General features: G+C 51.3%; 1 protein-coding gene across 1 annotated transcript in view; it reads left to right on the top strand.

The window, feature by feature from the left end:
* madd (MAP-kinase activating death domain) overlaps nucleotides 1-23,938 on the top strand; it is a 241,808-nt gene that overhangs the window by 131,983 nt on the left and 85,887 nt on the right. Inside the window, 8 exon segments of the mRNA XM_080190554.1 lie at nucleotides 160-310; nucleotides 949-1,149; nucleotides 5,553-5,606; nucleotides 6,944-7,038; nucleotides 9,560-9,643; nucleotides 17,184-17,342; nucleotides 18,194-18,314; nucleotides 19,172-19,234. Of these exon segments, the coding sequence (XP_080046680.1) occupies nucleotides 160-310; nucleotides 949-1,149; nucleotides 5,553-5,606; nucleotides 6,944-7,038; nucleotides 9,560-9,643; nucleotides 17,184-17,342; nucleotides 18,194-18,314; nucleotides 19,172-19,234 (928 nt within the window).

Here is a 23,938-nt window from a genome sequence, read left to right as displayed (position 1 = left end):
TAGCATTATTGTTGATGTAGTTTATTTGTACAGTACATGGTGTCTGTTATTGTTGGTGTCATTTATTTCAGTGAACAGTATATGGTTATTACTCTTTCTGCATTTTGTATTAGTGTGTACAATATGTGGTGACCATTGGCCCGACTGTCTTCATTACAGGAAATCAGTAAAAAGGTCTACAGGGGGATGCTCGACCTCCTGAAATGCTGTGTGTCCAGTTTGGAGCATTCGTACAGCAATGCTGGCCTGGGAGGAATGGCCAGTGTGTTTACTCTGCTGGAGATCGCCCACACCCACTACTATAATAAAGGTAATCTTGTAACTTCAACAGCCTGCAAGCAGACAGCAGCTCTTCCCCATGGGAAGGAATCAAAGTGGGTCGAATGGAGAAGTCATTAACCAAGGTCTACAGAGGATCTGTTTCCATCTTATCAGACACAAACATTATCTTTGAACAGGAGGTGGCCTTTCAGCCTTTAAACTGCCATTCAATTCCAACATGGCTCATTCAATTCTAAACACTGATTTTCCCACATTTGCTCCTTTATCCATTAATACCCAGAATTTAAGAATGTCTCTGCATCTCAGTGTTCCTGAAGTATTCCCCACATTTTGGGGCAGAGTTCCACTTGCTTTTGGTTGAAACAATCAGAGAGAGACCTGAATTGGAGATGGAACCCCTTGTGTCCATTAATTGTCAAAATGATGCAGCATAGCCCTTGTCTTTACAGCCTGGGGCCCCGCCTGGCACAATCACACTGTTAAACAGGACCAAGTATAGACACACTTTCATAATTGTGGCACCATGCTTCCGTAACCTCCATTATCTTTATATTAGACAGGTATCTCTGTTAAAGCAGTGTTGTTTGAATTGTATTGATCAGTTGGTTGTTGACTTACTGATTTCTATTCACTGTGTTTCCACCCGCTGCTCTCTCCCTAATCCAGAACCTGACAAGAGGAAACGTAGCCCGACAGAGGGAGTTACAATGCCAGCTATAAAGGAGCCTGTACTCTCAAAAGGGGAGGTGAAGCAGCCCAGTGTGCCAATGACCCATCTGCAACTCCCAATGAAAGTTCCTGTCAGCAAGGGGTCGGGCGAGTATGACACCCGGAGTCTGAATGAAGAAAATTTTGTTGCTTCCATCGGTGTGTATTGCATGTGACACTTCTATAGCACACTCGAGATCATGGCTATCGGCTCAAGTCCTACAAAGTTTGTGTGATTAGAAACCAGATAGATAAGCAGGAGTAGGCCAATACAGAAACTGTCAGGCCTGGGCTAACAGCAGACTGCAGTGAGGCCTGAATAACAACTGCCAGATTTGGGCTGAGAACAGGCTGTAGTGAAGCCTGAATGGACACTGTCACACCAAGAGAAGAATTTGCTACAGTGAGCCCTGTGCAGACGCAGTCATGCCTGCCATTAGAGCAAGCTGTAGTGAGGCCTGTACAGACACTGTCAGGCCGGGTTTAAGACCAGGCTGTAGTGAGGCCTGTATAGATACTGTCAGGCCGGGATTCAGACCAGGCTGTAGTGAGGCCTGTATAGATACTGTCAGGCCGGGTTTCAGACCAGGCTGTAGTGAGGCCTGTATAGATACTGTCAGGTCTGGGCTAATAGCAGGCTGTAGTGAGACCTGTACAACAGGCTGGAGAAACAAATAGTATACATGTTGCCAGGTTGATATTGGTAACTGAGGTAATGGTGTTGTGAACATAGGCGTGCACTGTCCGGTGGAAGCCTGTTTGCTTAAATTCTGATCATCATGTGGGTGGTCAGACACTGAAACTCAGTGGAGTTATGCAGTTGATCCAGTTCCAGCCGTGAAGCTGAATGATGAGCACGTCACTGCAATGTATTCCTGAGCAAGTGAATTTTATCCAGTTTCTCCATAGTTGAGGAAGAGGGGTGGCACTATTAGCATCTCTGTTTTTGAATGAGGAGTATGTTCATTGCAGGGTGGCAACTGTTCCCAGCACCTCTTCTGTTCATTTTTACACCAAGTAACTTGGATCTGTGGAAAATGAATGTCCCTTAAATTCAGTGCCACCTCTGTCATGTGCAGTGAATAACTCCAGACTCCATTCCCTTCATCTTACTGTCACTTAGTTATATAGAGCCAAGCCAGAAGGAGTCCGTTCAGCACATCTTACCTGAGCTGATTCTTTGAAAGAGCAGTCATGCTTGAGCCTACATCTCTGTTTTTTGTCTACAATCCTGAGAGGTTTATGGACAGAATGCATATGATTGCTTCCTACCTACCCCTCCCGTGTCCCAAAGTCTGTACTCCTTTGATATGAAATAGTAAATTGGACTAATTAATCAATTTAATAAGTTAGTGATAACCCTTTAAAGGGGCACTCTAATGAAAACACAGAATCTTAAAGGGACCTTATTGAATTAAATATAAATATTGTTTTCAGGGCTGATGAAGCATCTCAGCCCTTGTGGTGCTCATCAGCCACAGAAGGACTCAAAGTAACCAGTAGACATTGCGTGCTCCCTCTCCAGGAATACTTGGATGTAAAAGTAACCACAAAAAAGGGGCAGACAGTGGGGCTGGACAATCCTGCTGCCTGGATCTGTTGATGGCCAACTTGGCCACAATCTCTCCTTGTACTCTTTATAGTATATCAATTAAAATAAAACAAAATTAACCAATTGAACAGATTGACAACGTCTTAAAGAGCACTCTAATACTTGGATACTTAATTAAACAATACCCTTCACCTGTATCATGACAATGTAATTAATATACTGTTAACTTTGAATTCTTTTCAGTAGCACAGTAGTTAGCACTGCTGCCTTACAGCACCAGGGACCCAGTTTCGATTCCCGGCTTGGGTCACTGTGGAGTTCCCACATTCTCCCTGTATCTGAGTGAGTTTCCTCCGGGTGCTCCAGTTTCCTCCCACACTCCAAAGGCTTGTGCTGGTTGGGTGCGTTGGCCATGCTAAGTTTCCACTCAGTGTACCCAAACAGGTGTGGAGTTTGGCGACTAGGGGATTTTCACAGTAACTTCATTGCAGTGTTAATGTAAGCCCACTTGTGACTAATAAATAAAACTTTAGCCTTTTGTCTTTTATACAATCATCAGTTGAGCATCCAGAGCACACTTGGGTAGAGAATTTCAAAGACAATCTCAAAAGTTCACAATCCTCTGAGGAAAGACATTTCCCCTCATCTAAGTTCAAAATGGCTGACCCCTCATCCTGTGACTGTGATGTCTTGTTCTAGACTCTCCAGCCAAGGGTAACGGCCTCTGAGCATCTAATCTATCAAGCCCTTTAAGAATTTCATACGTTTCAGTGAGATCACCTCGTTCTTCTAAACTTATAGGAATGTAGGCCAGTTTACTTAATTTCTGCTTTGAAGACGATCCTCTCAACCAAGAACAAACCAGTCAAATGAACTTTGGTTACACTACCTCTGGGACAAATATGTCCTTCCTTGGATAAGGAGAGCAAAACTGCATACAAGACTCCAATTGAGGCCACACTGAAACCCTTTATAGGGCAGGAAGCTGCTTTATGCTTTCTGCAATCCCTTTGTAACAAAAGGCAACATATGTTTCTCATATTATCATGTGCCTCTCAACTCCCTTTGACAGTATTTACGGCATCAGCTTCTACCGCATTCCAGATCCTGACAACCCAGTGAGAAAACTCTAATTTCCCCTAATTTTTGAATTTCTGACTTCAAATTATTGATCCACTAATGAGAGGGAATAGCTTTTCCCCGTCCAAGCTACCAAAACAAATCTCAAATAGATCATCTCTTAACCTTCTATGTTCTTTGGAGAACAGTCTTAATGTTTCTAATCTCACATCTGAAGTTCATCTTCAGCAACAAAGTGCTGGTTAACGTCATCTGCATCTTTCTAAGATCTTTGCTTCTTTCCTGAAGCCACAAAATATTTCAGCTGAAGCCTAACCAGTGATTTATAAAGTTCCAGCATGGTCTCTTAGCTTTATAAAGAGAGGAATAGAATATTAAAGCAAAGTAACCCATCTTTTTACCTTGCCCTGGATTTGTCTACATGGTCACCAAGGTCTCTCTTTTCCGCTATACTTTTCAAAAGCCTGCCATTTATAGTCACTCGGCCTTTCCATATGAATCTACCCAAATTGAAGCTCTTCTCACTTCTCCATAGTCTGAAAAGTCTCCATCCAACATCAGCATTAGGCAAATTCTGTATCTATACTGCCACCTTCTCCTTAATTTCACAGGTTTCATTCTTCTTAGTAAGCGTCCTATGTGGCATTTTATTGAGAGCTTTCTGAAAGTCCTTACGTGCAGCGTCTACTTCACAACTTCAATCAACCTTCTCTGTTAGCCTATCGAAGAATTTAATCAAACCAGTCAGACACCATTTTTCATTAACAAATCCATGCTGGCTGTCCTCGATTCCAAATGAAGTTTTATCTTGTCCCCCATGATTATTTCCAATCATTTTCCTCCCAGTGACTGGTCTGTAGTTTCCTAGTTTATTCTCTCTTGAATATTGCTATAACATTAGTAAGTCCCCAGTTTCTGACACTTTGTTATATCCGATGAGGATTGAAAGATTGTGACAAAGATCTTTGCTTCTTTCAGCACTTAGCATGCATTCCATCTGGACAAGGATGACTGATCAACTTTCAGTAAATCTTCCCAATATTTCCTGCCCACAGCTTCCCTCTCCCCCTCTCCCCTTTCAGTGTAACCTTTAAATTCTCTATGTGTAGAAGATACCAACTATTTGTTTAATGCCTTTGGTATGTCTCCCATTAGAACCTAAATTTCTCTGAGTCCTTAACAAAACAAACTGAACATATGGCCAAGCTAACCATTTGCACTTTATATATTCACACAGTGCTTTAGGGTTCATTTTAATATTGCCTTCTATTTGTCTCCTGTTTAAACTTTTCCAAATTATCCCTGTACTTGACATAATCTTTCTGTTCCTGGCGTTAGTCATTTGCCTCGTTTTTTCTGTTATGTTTTCATCTCATTTGCTTTGTCATCCAGGGCACATGAACTTTAGATGGTCCACTTTTCCCTTTAAAGGAATGTGTATGGTTTGTGCCTGAATGATATCTTCCTGAGGACTCTGCCAGGGTTGGGTGGAAATAGCCTGAGGTGACATGTTCTCTGATTTCCTTCCCTCTCCCTGACCTCTCATTCCCTCCATTCATCCCACCCAAGGGAAGATGGGCATTCCTGAATCTTATCAGTTGGAGAACATTTGATTCTGATCCTGAATCTCTATTTTGTGCAGGGAGTTTGTGGGAGGCTGAGGGAGCTCGTGTTGACTTTGTAGCACAGGGCCAGAGAGTAGGAAGCCTTGAGGCAGAGCTTGAGGGTCTCTACTTGAGTGTTAGACCACTTGGTAACATGGACCAAGCAGACAGATTCATGCTTCACTGATCCTCAAGTAATCATCAATAAGCCATGTCCATTTGGGAATGGCTTCTTCCCAGTGGTGCTGTGTCCTCCATTCCGCCTATTCAACCAATCTCTGACTCTCTGTCTTTCTTTCCTGCTTGCAATGCATCTTTGGTTGTAGAGTTGTGGAACAAGCACCAGGATTTGAGAAAACAAAAAGCTTTGGAAAAACAGAGTAAGGAATTTGACAATTCAGACCTGTCATACAAAGTACTTCTATTTTTAGAGCCAGACACTGCAGCTGTGTCTCCTGTCTGAATCATAGTCCTTTACAATCTGTGCTATAGACTCATTGCCTTTCACCTGTAGATATGCTGTTGGGTTTGTCTCCACCCCCCCCCCCCCCCCCCCCCCTCTCCACCACTCACTCTCTCCCCATCATATTTTTCCAGCTTGCTCTCTTTTCCCTTCCTTCCCGTCTCTCTGTCTCCTCTCTCTCTCACACTGTCACCCATTAAACTTGCGGGATGCAGGTGTGAGGGAGTGGAGGGGTGAACTCATTGCTGTGTAGTCACAATGCATGCTTACGTACAAGTTGGCCAATAGGTCCTTTGGTTTGACGCCACCCGGCACATGACCAAATGTGCCAGTGTTTATTTTGCTCTTTGTCTTCCAGTGCTGCCCTTTGAACCCATTGACTTCAACTCCATGGGTTGTGGCATGCTGCTTCGAACTGATTGGACTTTGGGACTCGCCAGTTTCATGTGGTACAAGTAATCTATAACCAACTCATCCTTTATGGGCTAAATTGGTAAGCAGGAATAGTGCAACTGCTGTGGACGTTTATCGGAGTGTCTGTCGATGACAGCTGGGATCTGAGGTCCCGGTGTGAAGACAATAGCATAACTTCAGCTTAAAATTCAGTGAGAGATCGAGAGAGGAAAAAATGAACAGTTATTTCTGCTGACTGGTGACAAAGGGCTACAGATGGGATGAAAATATCAGAAATATTTTCACACTGGGCTTGCTTGAAATGACAAAAATGATAGGAGATGTTGAAAGGCCAGGGGTATGGGATTTGGGGAGAAAACTCCAAAGACAGCCTTAACTGCTTACAGAGCTGGGTATAGGTGGGTGATTGTGAATAACAGTATTGATTTTGGCAGAATTGTTTGGATTATTATAAGGACTGGAACTGTAGTGAGCAGGATTGGTCTGTGTGGCTGACTGGACAGAGCATGATTATCATTGGCAGAGCTGGTTGGTTTGGGTGGATGGTTTTGCTGCGATTCCTGTTTTGTTTGTGTGTGTGTGATGCATGTGTGGGGATGTGTGTAGCAGTGATGCGACCATGGAGAACCATGGACATTGCAATGATATCTGATCAACTCCACACCAAGGCATCCCTCAAATCTGTAGCATTGGAACACAAACGGCTTTGGTCTCTAGTTTCCTTAGAAGCTTTTAGCAGCCTGACACTGCGGGTACAGTTGGCGTACTGTGACTCATTACAGGTTGTGGATAGGTATGGTTCATTTCCCACCCATGTTGATGTGAGCCTCTTACCCACAGGTACAGAGGGTTCCAAACACTTGCCCGACTTGGATCCAGATGAGAAGAAATCACAGATCAGTGCGGATAGTGGTTTGAGTGTGACCAGCTCACAGGTAAGTGCTTATTACTCATCAGTGAAGTGAGTACAAACCTGCATTGCAATGAACTCTTAGAAATGTTTGACTCTTATCACAAGCTAGTGTCATAGAATCAAAAATACTGTGGATTGTTGGCGACTTGAGGCTCACCTCTCCATGGATCACAACATAGATTTCAATGCTTTCTCCAACTGGCTATACAGCCAAATCTGGGCTCTGATGAAGGGTCATCCAGACTCTCAACATTGGCTCTATTCTTTCTCCACAGCTGCTGTCAGACCTTCTGAGATTGTCCAGCATTTTCTGTATTTGTATTTGTGCTTTACCTGTTAATCTCAGGGTGACCACACAGTGCTCAGATTTCTTCAATAAACATTATTAGTTTATTATTAAACCAGACTTGTCAAGTAGAAGGTAAAGCTTCTTAACATATATTATGAAATATGAAAGTACAATAATTGCTCTTTTGAAATGCTGTTAACACTCATACCAAAAATATTGAGAAATTCTGCCAAAAGGTTAAAAGCCAGTGGTTCAAGGAAAAAGAATAAATGGTGGAGTTCTTAACTGGTGTCCAGGTTATAGTTGGTCTTTCAGAACTGGTCTGCGAAATAATCGATTACTCTTGCACAACTTTTCAGGCAGACTTGAAAGAAAACTTACAGTCAGTCCATTTTGGAACACAATGGGATTTCGGAGCAATGTCAATTCACTCTCTGCTTTGGGACTGAGTCTGGGGCTTCAGAAGTTGGTGTGTTTTTACCCAAGCAGTTGATGTTCTTTTCTCCTCCATAGGAAAACCAAAACCAGTTTTCAACCACCTTTTTCCAGGCATGGTTTTTTTTTAAAAGCCATAAATCACTGTGACCCTTTTGTGAACAGTTCACCACTGTCCAGAGGTTTCCAGCTTCTTAAACTGCTGAATTATCACCTCCTTGTAAAATACTGTCCTTTCCAGGAACAGCAGCAACTAGTCCTTGCATTAGCCCTTTAAGGGACAGTGTCTTTTGAACAATATAATTTTTTCCAGAATATTCCTAGTCCTTGAAGACAAACCATTTGGGCAGCACTGCTGCCTCACATTGCCAGGGAGCCAGGTTCAATTCTGGCCTTCTGTCCGTGTGCAGTTAGCATATTCTCCCCGTGTCTGTGTGGGTTTCTTTTGCGTGCCCTGGTTTCCTCCCACAATCCAAGATATGTAGGTTAGGTGATTGGCCACAGCGATAGGGCCAGAGGGTGGGCCTGGATAAGATATTCTTTCAGAAAGTCATTGTAGACTCGTTGGGCTGAATGGCATCATTCTGCACTATAGGCATTCTCTAGTAATTTTCTGTGTTAAAGTATAACAATAGTGACTTGGATTGTGGATTCAAATGTATTAATGTGAGGGAGCTGTGAGTGGAGCCTGGAGAAGTGGAGAGAGAATGATCCCCACATGAGGGGATTTGAGGGAGTCCACTGGGGGGAGTCAGGAGATAGTGAATGGAGCTGAATTGAAAAAAAATGGTTGGATGGTGGATGATACTAGAAGGAAACTGTTTTAAACATTGTGAGCACATCTCGTGGTCATATTTTTACTGACAAATGCACTGGTAGTTAGTGTCATTAGTTATTTCACTGAAACCAAGCCCTGTGTGACTGTAAAATTGGTTTCTCAAGTGTAAATTATTGTACATTTCAGTGAGTGACTGTTTGACTGCAGACTTGGAGCTGGCTTTTAGTAGCAACTAAAGGACAAGTTGTGGTGTAAAATTTTTGAACCCTCACTTGTTAGAAAAATTTCAGGCAGCCTTGTTGAGGAAAGAATGACAAAGAAAAAGACAGGAATGCAGAAGCTCTCTGGAGCATGAAAGAAGTTGAAAAGGAATTTCCTAAAGAAACCATTGGTCAATTGCAACGTACTGTGGCTGCACCATTTATGGATGAAACATTTTGCATCCTCAAAGATTTCACCATTCTGAGAGGGGGACATGTCTGTCTCCCAGAATTCTGAAAACATGTTTCCTGAATTCTGGAGGAAATTAATGATTTTAATTTATTTAATTTTAATTTTCTGACGCTCCATCTGCTAACTTTAATCCAATATATCTGCACTGCAAATCTCCCACTTTTCAGCTTTGCTTAACCCACCCTGAAAACTGGCTATTTTTTTTTGGGCAGCAGTTCACTGAGAGGAGCTTGCTTAAGGCTGAAGGAGGAGTGAGGAAGTAAGTAACACAGTGCCAAGCCTGAGTGATGATTAGCGTGCAAAATGTAACCTCTGAACTTGAGATGAAGGGCAGAGAGGGATGTATGCAAGAAAAGAGACACTAAAAAACTGCCACATAAATGTGTCTGTTCTTTAATAACAGTTCTGTCCTGATTAATATGTCTTATTAAGACTGGTTGAACCAACAGTGCATTTGAATGGTTTTAAATTTCAATTGTTTTCATTTTTGGCGTTGCTGGTAATACTCTCTTTATTCTTTTGCCCTCTTTCTTCCTCGTTTCTTGCTCTCCCTTCCCCACCCTGGCAATCCCCCCTCAACGGTACCAGAAGAGTGACAGTGAATCTATCACCAGCTCCGAACCGCCTGCACTCACCAGGAGTACAAGCCAAGAGTCAGAAAGCAGCACTGTGGTAGGGCAGTGACAAGCTGGGTGTGTGCATGGTGTATGCTGTGCTCCTTATGCAGTGCAGTGGGGGAAGCTGTATTGTCTGATAAATCATCCCACTCTTACTCCCCTAGTCCAATTCAACAAAGAGTTGTTGAACAAAAATCTCAAGAGTCGATGGTATTTCTGGGACGGCTTGGTGGCAACAGTGGTTAGCACTGATGCCTCAGTGCCAGGAACCCAAGTTCGATTCCCAGTTTGTGTGGCTGTGCTGAGTTTGCACGTTCTCTCTTGCCTGCGTGTGTTTCACCCAGGTGCTCCAGTTTCCTCCCACAGTCTGAAAGACATGTTGGTTAGGTGCGTTGGCCACGCTAAATTCTCCCTCAACGTACCCGAACAGGCGCTGGAGTGTGGCAACTAGCGGATTTTCATAGTAACTTCATTGCAGTGTTAATATAAGCCTACTTGTGATACTAAGAAATAAACTTTAAAACTTTAACCAGCAGACTAAGACAAGGGCAAAACGTTGTCAGCATGGGCCATCACTTTGAGGTAAGGTACAGGGGGCAAGGTATACTTCGGATGTTAGAGGGAGGTTTTTCACACAGGGTTGTGGGGGTATGGAATGCACTGCCAAGTAATGTGGTGGAGGCAGGCAAGCTAGAGTTGTTTAAGGGACACTTAGGCACATGAGCGGGATGGAGATGGAGAGATATAGGAGACTGTTTTAAATAAGGATCAAGAGCCTTGGGACGTCCCTGGGAATCAATTGATTCCTATGGACCTTCCAACATATTTTCTGGCTCACTTGTTTTACTTTTGAGCTTCCGTGGATTCCCTTAAATGTTTGCATAAGATGTGCATGGTATTGATGTTTTTTTCTTTTAATCCACAGGTGCTTTGGTCCGCCTTGTTGTCCAACAAGGGGCATACACGCGGTGGGTCGTGCGAGGGCTGCTCTTGGATGTTTCGAGAGTAGCCTAGTGCTTCACGTCGTTAGTGTATGCTTAAACTGGACCAGCTGATGGGCACCATGACAGCTCAGTGACTATCACTGCTAGCTGTGCAGATACATGGATTTGGGCCAGTGTCTGTAGGCGTTTGCGCATTCTCCCCATGCTTGCGTGGGTTTTCTCCGGGTGCTCCGGTTTCCTCCCACACCCCAGAGATGTGATCTTAGGCTGGTTGGTGTAACAAATTGTCCCTAAATTAGTCTCGCCTCAATCTGGTGCCTGGGTGGAAGAGGGGACTCACAATGTTGAAATGGCGGATTGGGCTCGTTGGGCCAAAGGGCCTGTTTCCTGTGCTGTGCTGTTCTTTGTTCGTTGTTTCATTAATGATGCTCGTGTTTACCAAGAGTGGGAGACAAATCCAGGCAATGCTAGATCCATTAGAATGTAAGAACTAGGATCAGGAGTAGGCTATTTAGCCCCTTGAGTTTGCTCCGCCATTCAATACCATCATAGCTGATCTTATCTGAGCCTCAACTTTACTTTCCTTTCAGTCTCCCTTTAGTTCCGTGCAAAATTATGGAATCCATTATCAGAAGTTATCTTGGAGCTTCTGTACAGTAGCCCAGCTAGCAACATAGATTGAGATGGAGATCAGTCTTCCTCCATTTGTTAAGGAAGTAGCAACTTAATCCGTAACACATGCCCAATCTCAACTTCCAAAGTTACACATAAAAAGCTGTGTGGTTTTGTGTACATTGTGGGCACAATACAAAGCAGTTTAAAGATTGATGTTGGGGAGGGGGTGAAGTGCCATGTGGATCAGTGATTTGTTTTAAATTGATAGTAATGATTTGGATTTGACAGCCCAAATGCAGGAAGACAATGACCAGAAGAGGTAGTAGGATTGTTGGAAACATTTGAGAAATGACAGAAAAATGATTGACAAAATGAATCCAGACAAATGGAAATACTACAGGGAGGGACTAGAAAGGACCACTATATTCCATTAATGATGTTGAAATAGCAATGTTTGATGTTGAGAGAAAGTGAGGACATGGGGACATGGAGTTGGGGGTAGGGTGTTAGCGTGGATAGAGGATTGGTTGTCAAATAGGAGGCAGAGAGTGGGGGTCAATGGGTGCTATTCGGATTGGCGGTTGGTGACTAGTGGGGTGCCCCAGGGGTCGGTGCTGGGGCCTCAGCCATTTACCATTTATATAGATGATCTGGAGGAGGGAACCGAGTGCAGGGTGTCGAAATTTGCTGATGACACCAAGATTGGGGGAACGGCAAATTGTGCGGAGGGTGTGGAGAGTCTGCAGAAGGATCTAGATAGGCTGGGCGAATGGGCCAGGAAATGGCAAATGGAATTTAATGTTGGCAAGTGTGAGGTGGTCCACTTTGGTAGGAATAATGGTAGGAAGGACTATTACTTATGAGGCGAAAAACTGCAGCAGGCGACGGTGCAGAGGGACCTCGGGGTCCTTGTGCATGAGTCGCAAAAACCCAGCTTGCAGGTGCAGCAGGTGGTCAGGAAGGCGAATGGGATGCTGGCCTTCATAGCGAGGGGGATTGAATATAAAAGTAGGGAGGTCTTGCTGCAGCTGTATAGGGCACTGGTGAGGCCGCAGCTGGAGTACTGTGTGCAGTTTTGGGCGCCGCACCTGCGCAAGGATATTTTGGCCCTGGAGGGAGTGCAGAGGAGGTTTACTAGGCTGATACCGGAGTTGAGGGGATTGAGCTATGAGGAGAGGCTGAATAAACTAGGCTTGTACTCGTTAGAGTTTAGAAGAATGAGGGGAGATCTCATTGAGACGTATAAGATGATGAATGGGATGGATAGGATAGAGGTGGAGAGACTCTTCCCGCTCAAAAAAGACAGTAGGACTAGGGGGCACAGACTCAAGATAAAGGGGAGGCGGTTTAGAACGGAGTTGAGGAGGAACTTCTTCACTCAAAGGGTGGTGAATCTCTGGAATTCTCTGCCCGTTGAAGTGGTGGAGGCTGCCTCGCTAAATATTTTTAAGAAGCGGGTTGATGGGTTCTTGATAAGAGAGGGGATTAAGGGTTATGGGGAGAGGGCGGGAAAGTGGAACTGAGCCACGACAGATCAGCCATGACCTTATTGAATGGCGGGGCAGGCTCGAAGGGCTAGATGGCCTACTCCTGCTCCTATTTCTTATGTTCTTATGATATGCCTCAGTGGGCACAGCAGTCAAATTGTCAAATCAACATCGAGCGGTTAAGCTAGGAGGACGTTGAAGTAGAATAGTCAATAAAAGACAAATGAGGAAGTCCTGGTCCAACTTATCAGGGCTCTGGTAGGATGGAAATTGAATAGTGGATCCCGTTCTTGTTACTGAGCTACAAGACATGGGCAGTGGACGGAAGAGGCACAAAGGGATCTGAAAAGAAAGGAGGAATTGGACATTTCAGCCCAGTAAGCAGGGTGGTGTCTAAAAAATGACCTTAAAGAAGGATGTGGGGAGTTAATGGAAAGAAAAGGATCAATCTGTAACGTTAGTTTACATTTTACATAGATGATTTGGAGTTGGGGACCAAGTGTAGTGTGTCAAAGTTGGCAGGTGACTCTAAGTTCAGTGGTAGAGCAAAGTGTGCAGAGGACTCTGAAAGTCTGCAAAGGGATATATATAGCCTGTGTGAGTGGGCAAGGGTCTGGCAGATGGAATATAATGTTGGTAAATGCGAGGTCATCCATTTTGGTAGGAATAACAGCAAAATGGACTATTAAATGATAAAAGATTGCAGCATGCCGCTGTGCAGAGGGACCTGGTGTCCTTGTGTATGAATCACAGAAAGCTGCAGATGCTGCAGATAATTAAGAAGACAAATGGAATTTTGTCCTTCATTGCTAGAGAAATGGAGTTTAAAATCAGGAAGGTTATGTTGCAGCTGGTGCTGGTGAAGCCATACCTAGAGTACCGTGTACAGTTTTTGCCTCTTGAGAAAGGATATTATGGTACTGGAGGGGTGCAGAGGAGATTCACTACGTTGATTCCAGAGTTGAGAGGGTTGACTTATGAGGAGACATTGAGTAGACTGGGACTATACTTATTAACAGTAAAAAGCCTGACAACACCAGGTTTAAGTCCAACCAATTTATTTGATAGTAAACTCACTAGCTTTTGAGGTTTCCCTCTTCTTCAGGTGAATGGAGAGTTCACCTGAAAAAGAGGGAAACCTCGAAAGCTAGTGAGTTTACTATCAAATAAATCGGTTGGACTTAAACCTGGTGTTGTCAGACTTTTTACTGTGTTTACCCCAGTCCAACGCCGGCATATCCACATCATGACTATACTTATTGGAATTCAGAAGAATGAGGAGACATCTTATAGAAACATATAAAAAATTCTGAAGGGAATAGATAAGATGGAAGCAAGGAGGCTGTTTCCACTGGCAGGTGAAACCAGAACGAGGGGGCATGGCGTCAAAATAAGAGGGAGCAGTTTTAGGACTGACTTGAGGAGGAACTTCTTCACTGAAAGGATTGTGAATCTGTGGAATTCCCTGCCCAGTGAAGCAGTTGAGGCTACCTCATTGTATGTTTTTAAGGCAAAGATAGATTTTTGAACAATAAAAAAATTAAGGGCTATGGTGAGTGGACAGGTAAATGAAGCTGAGTCCACCAAAGGATCAGCTGTGATCTTACTAAATGGCAGAGCAGGCTCGAGGGGCCAGTGGCCTACTCCTGGTTCTTATGTTCTGTTATTAAGCTGCAGGGCAAGAGTAGGAAAGGATGACATGGATTCAAACTTGTTAAAAGGCAGTGTTCTCCAACTGAAATCAGGAGACTCTTTAACAAACAGCACAACAAAAGCATGGAAACAAAACCCCTGGAATCATTCCAGAAATGGTGACCAGCAGATTGGATGGATTGAGATGTGGTCTGCATGATCATTCTAGGACGTGAAACTGCTGAACAGATAGGCATATGGACTTTGAACAGTTGATGTTAATGGGCTGTTTTGAAGTTGACTTGGTTGGAGGCATCATACTAACCTGGAAAAAGCCAGTGGTTGCAGGCAAATTATTGGGAAAGTGACTGACTGTACAGATGGAGATGCCAGTAGTAAGACCCTTATGACATGCCCATGTTAGGTATCGCTGTGGGGAGATTGTGTACCCCACCCCTCATCTACGTATCTTCTCACATATTGTGAGATGCTGGCGTTGGACTGGGGTAAACACAGTAAGAAGTCTCACAACACCAGGTTAAAGTCCAACAGGTTTATTTGGTAGCAATAGCCACTAGCTTTCGGAGCACTACTTCTTCGTCAGGCGAGTGGGAGTTCTGTTGACAAACAGGGCATATAAAGTCACAAACTCAATTTAGAAAATATTGGTTGGAATGTCAGTGTTTACAGGTAATCAAGTCTTAAAGGTACAGACAATGTGAGTGGAGAGTGGGTTAAGCATAGGTTAAAGAGATGTGTATTGTTTCCAGCTGGGACAGTTAGTGAGATTTTGCAAGCCCAGGCAAGTCATGGAGGTTACCCAAGATCTCGGTTGAGGCCCTCCTCATGTGTGCAGAATTTGGCTATCAGTCTCTGCTCAGTGACTCTGTGTTGTGAAGGCTCCCTTGGAGAACGCTTACCCGAGGATCAGGGGCCGAATGTACGTGACCGCTGAAGTGTTCCCCAGCAGGAAGAGAACACTCTTGCCTGGTGATTGTCGAGCGGTGTTCATTCATCCGTTGTCGTAGCATCTGCATGGTCTCCCCAATGTACCATGCTTTGAGACATCCTTTCCTGTAGTGTATCAGCTGAACAATGTTGGCCGAGTTGCAAGAGTATGTACCGTGTACCTGATGGATGGTATTCTCATGTGAGATGATGTCCTGCAGTTTATCAGGTAGACAATGTTCTCATCTTACGGGAGAACAATACTCCAGATGTGACCTTGTACAGCTACAGTAAAACTGCCCAATAAAAACCAATATTCCATTTGCCTTTCTAAATACTTGCTGTATCAGCAGACAAACATTGTGATTCATGTACCAGGATCTACTCAGATCTATCTGTACCACCTAGTTCTGTGATCTCTCTATTTAAATATTGTACTGTTTTTCTATTCTTCCTGCCAGTGTGTACATTTTCATATATATTATTCTCCAGCTCCAAGTTTTTGCTCATTCACTTAATCTACATCCATTTTTAACCTCCTTATGACCTCTTCACAAGTTAAAATTTTATTAGTCACAAGAAAGGCTTACATTAACACTGCAATAGAGTTACTGTGAAATTTCCCTAGTCCCAACACTCCGGCACCTGTTCAGGTCAATGCTCATAACCTGCTCGTCTTTCGGATTGTGGGAGCAAACCGGAGCACCTGGAGGAAACCCATACAGACGCAGGGAGAATGTGCAAACTTCGCACTGACAGTGACCCAAGCTAAGAATTGAACCCAGGTCCCTGGTTCTGTGAGATAGCAGTTCTAACCTCTGTGCCACCAAGCCGCCCTTAGGTAGTTTCCTACCTATTTTTGTATCATCAGCAAATTTAGCAACCTTACCTTCAATCCCTTCATCTAATTCCTTAATGTAGATCTTAAGTACTTAGGCTGCCAGCACTGATCTCTGTAGCACTCCATTAATTAACAGCTCGCAAACCTGAAAATGGGCCATTTATTCTTGCTGTGTTTCCTGTTAATTAGCCAATCTTCTACTCAGACCTGCACCATGAGCTTTTATGTTGTGTGGTAACTTTTGATGTTGCACCTAATCAAGGGCCTTTTGGAAATCCAAATACACCACATCTACTGGTTTGCCTTTATTTATCTTGCTTCTGACTTCCTTACAGAACTCTAATAAATTAATCAAACAGGATTTTCCTTTCACAAAACCATGTTGACTCTGCCCTATGTCCTGTTGTAATCTCCTTAATAATGACAGACATTCGACTAACAGACCTATAGCTAAGCTTCCTGCTTTGTGTCTTCTTCCTTTCTAGAATAGAGGTGTCATGTTTTCCTAATTTGTTTGGTATCATTAATGATCTGACATTAGTGCTCAGTTAAACATTTAATGATCCCTTTTTGGCCTGTTATTAACATTTTTAAAGACACTTCAGTTGATAGTAGCTACAGCTTTAAGAATTCTTCATTCATCCTTAATGCTTTAAGGGTAATTTAGTACATTGTAGCTGATGATTGAAGAAACCTTTAATCTGTAATGGTTCTCAAAGTTTCATGTCTTCACTTCCAATAACCCTGCTGAGGGTTTATGTTCACACAGTTCAGTTATCCCCCATACCTCTCACTGGGGAATTTTGTGTCCATGTTCCCATTCTAACCTCTCTCCCAATCCCCACCCGCTGCCCCATATCTGGATTTTGACCCAGCGACAGTGAAAGAACAGCAATATATTTATGTATTTGCAAATCAGGATGTTGAATGGCTGGAGGGGAACGTCCAAATGATGGTGTTCCTAGACATTGGCTGCCCTTGTCCTTCTAGAAGGTGCAGGCCTTAGGTGCTGCCTAAGGAGCCAATATAAATGAAATGTGATGTAGTGTTGTCCTGAAACCTGGAGTTGTGAGTTATTGCAGTGTTCGAAGTGTACACACAAAATGATGTTTGAATCTATTGTCCCAGGTCAGTAACAGTTCTGGAGAGACACTGGGTGCCGACAGTGACTACAGCAGTGTGGCTGGAGAAAGCACACAAGGGAAAAGCTCCGCCGGAACGGCAGTGTCCAGAGGGACTCTCTCCGATAGTGAGATTGAGACTAACACCGACACCCGATATATATTCGTAAGTTTGCATCCAAACTGCCCTACGATGAGAAATGGGAACTTAGGTGGATTTTTACCCCTCCTTCCTTCACCTGGGACAAGACAGGCAGTGAAGTTCTGGGCTGAAAATGGGCAGGTCAGAACAGAGAGGCTTTGCTGCTCGCTTACCTGTTAACTAATGATCAGATGGCAAACCCTTTAGTGCAGAACTGAGCAAGATAGCAGCAGAGGTGAGCAGGGTTAGAGTGGAGAGAGGGCCTTGCTGTTTTGACGTCCTGTTAAGAATGGACAATTCATCAAGCTAATGTGGATACACTGTAGATGGGCAATCGGAAGAAAGTAGGATGGCAGATTTGGCAGAAGAAAAGCAATCAGATGAAAGTTGCACAAGAGCACTGATAAATTATATCAGTAAAATAAAGCAATTCCTGTAAACAGCAAAAAGCTTCACATACAAGAGAGGGTTATACAGGCTTTCCAAATATTACATGGAATTAATAAGAGATGGAAGATCTGAGAGGAAAGGAAACTGAGGTTCTTGGAAATTGTTTTTGTCAGAGTAGTTAGAGAGTCTGAGAGAGGGGAAACTGGAAGTAGTGCTGTCAGAGGGAAGGTAGTGATGAGTGAGGGGAGACTAGGAGTAAGACTGCTCAGCCTGAGAAATGTTAGAAAGTGCCATTTAATCTTTCTCATCAGGAATGGAGAGGCAGGGTATCAGCAGATTGGAAGGAATGGTAGATTAAACAGTGTGGGTGAAAGGAGAATGAGCAGGAAGAGGAATGGTGAAATGAGGGTTGAAGTGTGAGAATCAGCAGAGTGTATGATGAAATGACAAGGTTAGGTGCTGATGGAGTTGTTCTTATCTAACAGGCTAAATCACACATGCTGGGACCTGGATTCAAAGCTGCTAAAGGTGCCAGTGGATATCCAGAGCCTCCTGTACCCCCAGAGGATATCAGTCAGAGGGTTTACCTCTATGAGGGTTTGTTGGGTAAGAACTGAAAGCAATTGTGGCATTTTCTTACAAAGTGATTGCAAAGTGCTAATGGAGCAGCGATTTGAACCATTTCATTATCCTCAGAATATGTCAGGGACAAGTGTAACACTGTTACAGTGCCCTCCATCCTAGAGCATCTAGTGGACCCCTTATCACCTATTACCCCTGCCCCTTCACTCATTAATCCATTGGGTGTCCCCATTCTTGTTGCCCATGAGGTGACCTCTGTAACCCTTCCCCTCCACTGATTGTGTATTGGGGGGGATGGGTGAGGGATGTGTATCGGGGGGAAGAGCATTGGGATCGCGCTTGGGGGGGGTAGAATGTGGGCGCCATGCATCGGGAAGGGAAAGGAGTGTGGTGGTTGCACATGGGGGGCAGGAGGGAAGAGTGTGGGGGCCACATGTTGGGAGGCGGTGGGGGGGGAGTGTGGGGGCTATGTGGTGAGGTTGAGGTGCTTACTGTGATTGTGCCCTGTTTATACATTCTCATTCTCCTGTTTGAGTGTTGATGTACTATTTGATGTTAAAAAGCTTACATTTGTATGATGGAGGTCAGACACACTGTGGGTTTATTTTTATCAATCAGTGTATTATCTCTGCCACCTGTCTACATTTGAGTTTGTGTGTGTGAGATACGTACCAGCTATTTGCTGTATTCTAGGTTGGTTTAGTGCTTTCCCCCCCCATCAGTCTTTGCTGCTGCTTCAGTCCAGTCTGACTGGGATTGTGAAGAGTCTGTATCTCACACTGTTGTGGATGAAGAAATTATACACACTTACTATTCTGTATGTTGAATGTCACTAAATGCCGGGCTTTTTTCCTTTTTCTTGCTGCTTTCGGTCTGCTCAGGGAGAGACAAGAGCTCAATGTGGGACCAGCTGGAGGATGCGGCCATGGAGACATTATCAATGAGTAATGAGCACTGATCCTGCCTGTTCCCGCTTCCCTCGGGCATGTTTGAAAATCTCTCCAATTGCTCAGATTCAATTCCAGTCTTGTGAAGAAATTCACCCTTGAATAAGCCTAAACTTCCCTCCAGCTTCACTCTCCCCTCCGACCGCCCTGCCCCGCCTCCGACCGCCCTGCCCCGCCTCCGACCGCCCTGCCCCGCCTCCGACCGCCCTGCCCCGCCTCCGACCGCCCTGCCCCGCCTCCGACCGCCCTGCCCCGCCTCCGACCGCCCTGCCCCGCCTCCGACCGCCCTGCCCCGCCTCCGACCGCCCTGCCCCGCCTCCGACCGCCCTGCCCCGCCTCCGACCGCCCTGCCCCGCCTCCGACCGCCCTGCCCCGCCTCCGACCGCCCTGCCCCGCCTCCGACCGCCCTGCCCCGCCTCCGACCGCCCTGCCCCGCCTCCGACCGCCCTGCCCCGCCTCCGACCGCCCTGCCCCGCCTCCGACCGCCCTGCCCCGCCTCCGACCGCCCTGCCCCGCCTCCGACCGCCCTGCCCCGCCTCCGACCGCCCTGCCCCGCCTCCGACCGCCCTGCCCCGCCTCCGACCGCCCTGCCCCGCCTCCGACCGCCCTGCCCCGCCTCCGACCGCCCTGCCCCGCCTCCGACCGCCCTGCCCCGCCTCCGACCGCCCTGCCCCGCCTCCGACCGCCCTGCCCCGCCTCCGACCGCCCTGCCCCGCCTCCGACCGCCCTGCCCCGCCTCCGACCGCCCTGCCCCGCCTCCGACCGCCCTGCCCCGCCTCCGACCGCCCTGCCCCGCCTCCGACCGCCCTGCCCCGCCTCCGACCGCCCTGCCCCGCCTCCGACCGCCCTGCCCCGCCTCCGACCGCCCTGCCCCGCCTCCGACCGCCCTGCCCCGCCTCCGACCGCCCTGCCCCGCCTCCGACCGCCCTGCCCCGCCTCCGACCGCCCTGCCCCGCCTCCGACCGCCCTGCCCCGCCTCCGACCGCCCTGCCCCGCCTCCGACCGCCCTGCCCCGCCTCCGACCGCCCTGCCCCGCCTCCGACCGCCCTGCCCCGCCTCCGACCGCCCTGCCCCGCCTCCGACCGCCCTGCCCCGCCTCCGACCGCCCTGCCCCGCCTCCGACCGCCCTGCCCCGCCTCCGACCGCCCTGCCCCGCCTCCGACCGCCCTGCCCCGCCTCCGACCGCCCTGCCCCGCCTCCGACCGCCCTGCCCCGCCTCCGACCGCCCTGCCCCGCCTCCGACCGCCCTGCCCCGCCTCCGACCGCCCTGCCCCGCCTCCGACCGCCCTGCCCCGCCTCCGACCGCCCTGCCCCGCCTCCGACCGCCCTGCCCCGCCTCCGACCGCCCTGCCCCGCCTCCGACCGCCCTGCCCCGCCTCCGACCGCCCTGCCCCGCCTCCGACCGCCCTGCCCCGCCTCCGACCGCCCTGCCCCGCCTCCGACCGCCCTGCCCCGCCTCCGACCGCCCTGCCCCGCCTCCGACCGCCCTGCCCCGCCTCCGACCGCCCTGCCCCGCCTCCGACCGCCCTGCCCCGCCTCCGACCGCCCTGCCCCGCCTCCGACCGCCCTGCCCCGCCTCCGACCGCCCTGCCCCGCCTCCGACCGCCCTGCCCCGCCTCCGACCGCCCTGCCCCGCCTCCGACCGCCCTGCCCCGCCTCCGACCGCCCTGCCCCGCCTCCGACCGCCCTGCCCCGCCTCCGACCGCCCTGCCCCGCCTCCGACCGCCCTGCCCCGCCTCCGACCGCCCTGCCCCGCCTCCGACCGCCCTGCCCCGCCTCCGACCGCCCTGCCCCGCCTCCGACCGCCCTGCCCCGCCTCCGACCGCCCTGCCCCGCCTCCGACCGCCCTGCCCCGCCTCCGACCGCCCTGCCCCGCCTCCGACCGCCCTGCCCCGCCTCCGACCGCCCTGCCCCGCCTCCGACCGCCCTGCCCCGCCTCCGACCGCCCTGCCCCGCCTCCGACCGCCCTGCCCCGCCTCCGACCGCCCTGCCCCGCCTCCGACCGCCCTGCCCCGCCTCCGACCGCCCTGCCCCGCCTCCGACCGCCCTGCCCCGCCTCCGACCGCCCTGCCCCGCCTCCGACCGCCCTGCCCCGCCTCCGACCGCCCTGCCCCGCCTCCGACCGCCCTGCCCCGCCTCCGACCGCCCTGCCCCGCCTCCGACCGCCCTGCCCCGCCTCCGACCGCCCTGCCCCGCCTCCGACCGCCCTGCCCCGCCTCCGACCGCCCTGCCCCGCCTCCGACCGCCCTGCCCCGCCTCCGACCGCCCTGCCCCGCCTCCGACCGCCCTGCCCCGCCTCCGACCGCCCTGCCCCGCCTCCGACCGCCCTGCCCCGCCTCCGACCGCCCTGCCCCGCCTCCGACCGCCCTGCCCCGCCTCCGACCGCCCTGCCCCGCCTCCGACCGCCCTGCCCCGCCTCCGACCGCCCTGCCCCGCCTCCGACCGCCCTGCCCCGCCTCCGACCGCCCTGCCCCGCCTCCGACCGCCCTGCCCCGCCTCCGACCGCCCTGCCCCGCCTCCGACCGCCCTGCCCCGCCTCCGACCGCCCTGCCCCGCCTCCGACCGCCCTGCCCCGCCTCCGACCGCCCTGCCCCGCCTCCGACCGCCCTGCCCCGCCTCCGACCGCCCTGCCCCGCCTCCGACCGCCCTGCCCCGCCTCCGACCGCCCTGCCCCGCCTCCGACCGCCCTGCCCCGCCTCCGACCGCCCTGCCCCGCCTCCGACCGCCCTGCCCCGCCTCCGACCGCCCTGCCCCGCCTCCGACCGCCCTGCCCCGCCTCCGACCGCCCTGCCCCGCCTCCGACCGCCCTGCCCGCCTCCGACCGCCCTGCCCCGCCTCCGACCGCCCTGCCCCGCCTCCGACCGCCCTGCCCCGCCTCCGACCGCCCTGCCCCGCCTCCGACCGCCCTGCCCCGCCTCCGACCGGCCCTGCCCCGCCTCCGACCGCCCTGCCCGCCTCCGACCCGCCCTGCCCCGCCCCGACCGCCCTGCCCCGCCTCCGACCGCCCTGCCCCGCCTCCGACCGCCCTGCCCCGCCTCCGACCGCCCTGCCCCGCCTCCGACCGCCCTGCCCCGCCTCCGACCGCCCTGCCCCGCCTCCGACCGCCCTGCCCCGCCTCCGACCGCCCTGCCCCGCCTCCGACCGCCCTGCCCCGCCTCCGACCGCCCTGCCCGCCTCCGACCGCCCTGCCCCGCCTCCGACCGCCCTGCCCCGCCTCCGACCCGCCCTGCCCCGCCTCCGACCGCCCTGCCCCGCCTCCGACCGCCCTGCCCCGCCTCCGACCGCCCTGCCCCGCCTCCGACCGCCCTGCCCCGCCTCCGACCGCCCTGCCCCGCCTCCGACCGCCCTGCCCCGCCTCCGACCGCCCTGCCCCGCCTCCGACCGCCCCTGCCCCGCCTCCGACCGCCCTGCCCCGCCTCGACCGCCCTGCCCCGCCTCCGACCGCCCTGCCCCGCCTCCGACCGCCCTGCCCCGCCTCCGACCGCCCTGCCCCGCCTCCGACCGCCCTGCCCCGCCTCCGACCGCCCTGCCCCGCCTCCGACCGCCCTGCCCCGCCTCCGACCGCCCTGCCCCGCCTCCGACCGCCCTGCCCCGCCTCCGACCGCCCTGCCCCGCCTCCGACCGCCCTGCCCGCCTCCTCCAGACCCCCTCCCCCTCCCGCCTCCAATCTCCCCGCCGCCCACCTCTTCTGGCCATGCGCACGCTCTGGCCACCTGCCCTCTCCCTCAGCCCTCCCTCCACTCTCTGTTCCCCTCCCCCCTGCCCTCGACCTCCCCCTGCCCTCGACCTCCCCCCTGCCCTCGACCTCCCCCCTGCCCTCGACCTCCCCCTGCCCTCGACCTCCCCCTGCCCTCGACCTCCCCCTGCCCTCGACCTCCCCCCTGCCCTCGACCTCCCCCTGCCCTCGACCTCCCCCCTGCCCTCGACCTCCCCCCTGCCCTCGACCTCCCCCCTGCCCTCGACCTCCCCCCTGCCCTCGACCTCCCCCCTGCCCTCGACCCCCCCCACCCCACCCCTCGCCCTCCCCCGCCCGCAACCTCCTCCTCCTCCTGCCCTTGCCCTCCCCCTTGCCCTCCCCTTGCCCTCCCCTTGCCCTCCCCTTGCCCTCCCCCTTGCCCTCCCCTTGCCCTCCCCCTTGCCCTCCCCCTTGCCCTCCCCCTTGCCCTCGACCTCGCCCTCGCCCTCGCCCTCGCCCTCGCCCTCCCCTTGCCCTCCTCCCCCTTGCCCTCGCCCTCCCCCTTGCCCTCGCCCTCCCCTTGCCCTCGCCCTCCCCCTTGCCCTCGCCCTCCCCCTTGCCCTCGCCCTCCCCCTTGCCCTCGCCCTCCCCCTTGCCCTCGCCCTCCCCTTGCCCTCGCCCTCCCCCTTGCCCCTCGCCCTCCCCCTTGCCCTCGCCCTCCCCCTTGCCCTCGCCCTCCCCCTTGCCCTCGCCCTCCCCCTTGCCCTCGCCCTCCCCCTTGCCCTCGCCCTCCCCCTTGCCCTCGCCCTCCCCCTTGCCCTCGCCCTCCCCCTTGCCCTCGCCCTCCCCCTTGCCCTCGCCCTCCCCCTTGCCCTCGCCCTCGCCCTTGCCCTCGCCCTCGCCCTCGCCCTCCCCCCTGCCCTCGACCTCCCCCCTGCCCTCGCCCACCCCCTCCTTCCCCATTCCCCTCCTCCACCTCCCCACCCCCCATCCCCCTCCCTCCCCTTCTCCTCCCTCCTCGTACC

The sequence above is a fragment of the Carcharhinus amblyrhynchos genome, chromosome 6 (genome assembly GCF_965287045.1).
Source record: "Carcharhinus amblyrhynchos chromosome 6, sCarAmb.v2.hapA, whole genome shotgun sequence".
Lineage (NCBI taxonomy): Eukaryota > Metazoa > Chordata > Chondrichthyes > Carcharhiniformes > Carcharhinidae > Carcharhinus > Carcharhinus amblyrhynchos.
Note: the sequence above shows the minus strand (reverse complement) of the source record. Positions and strands in the feature narration are given on the sequence as shown.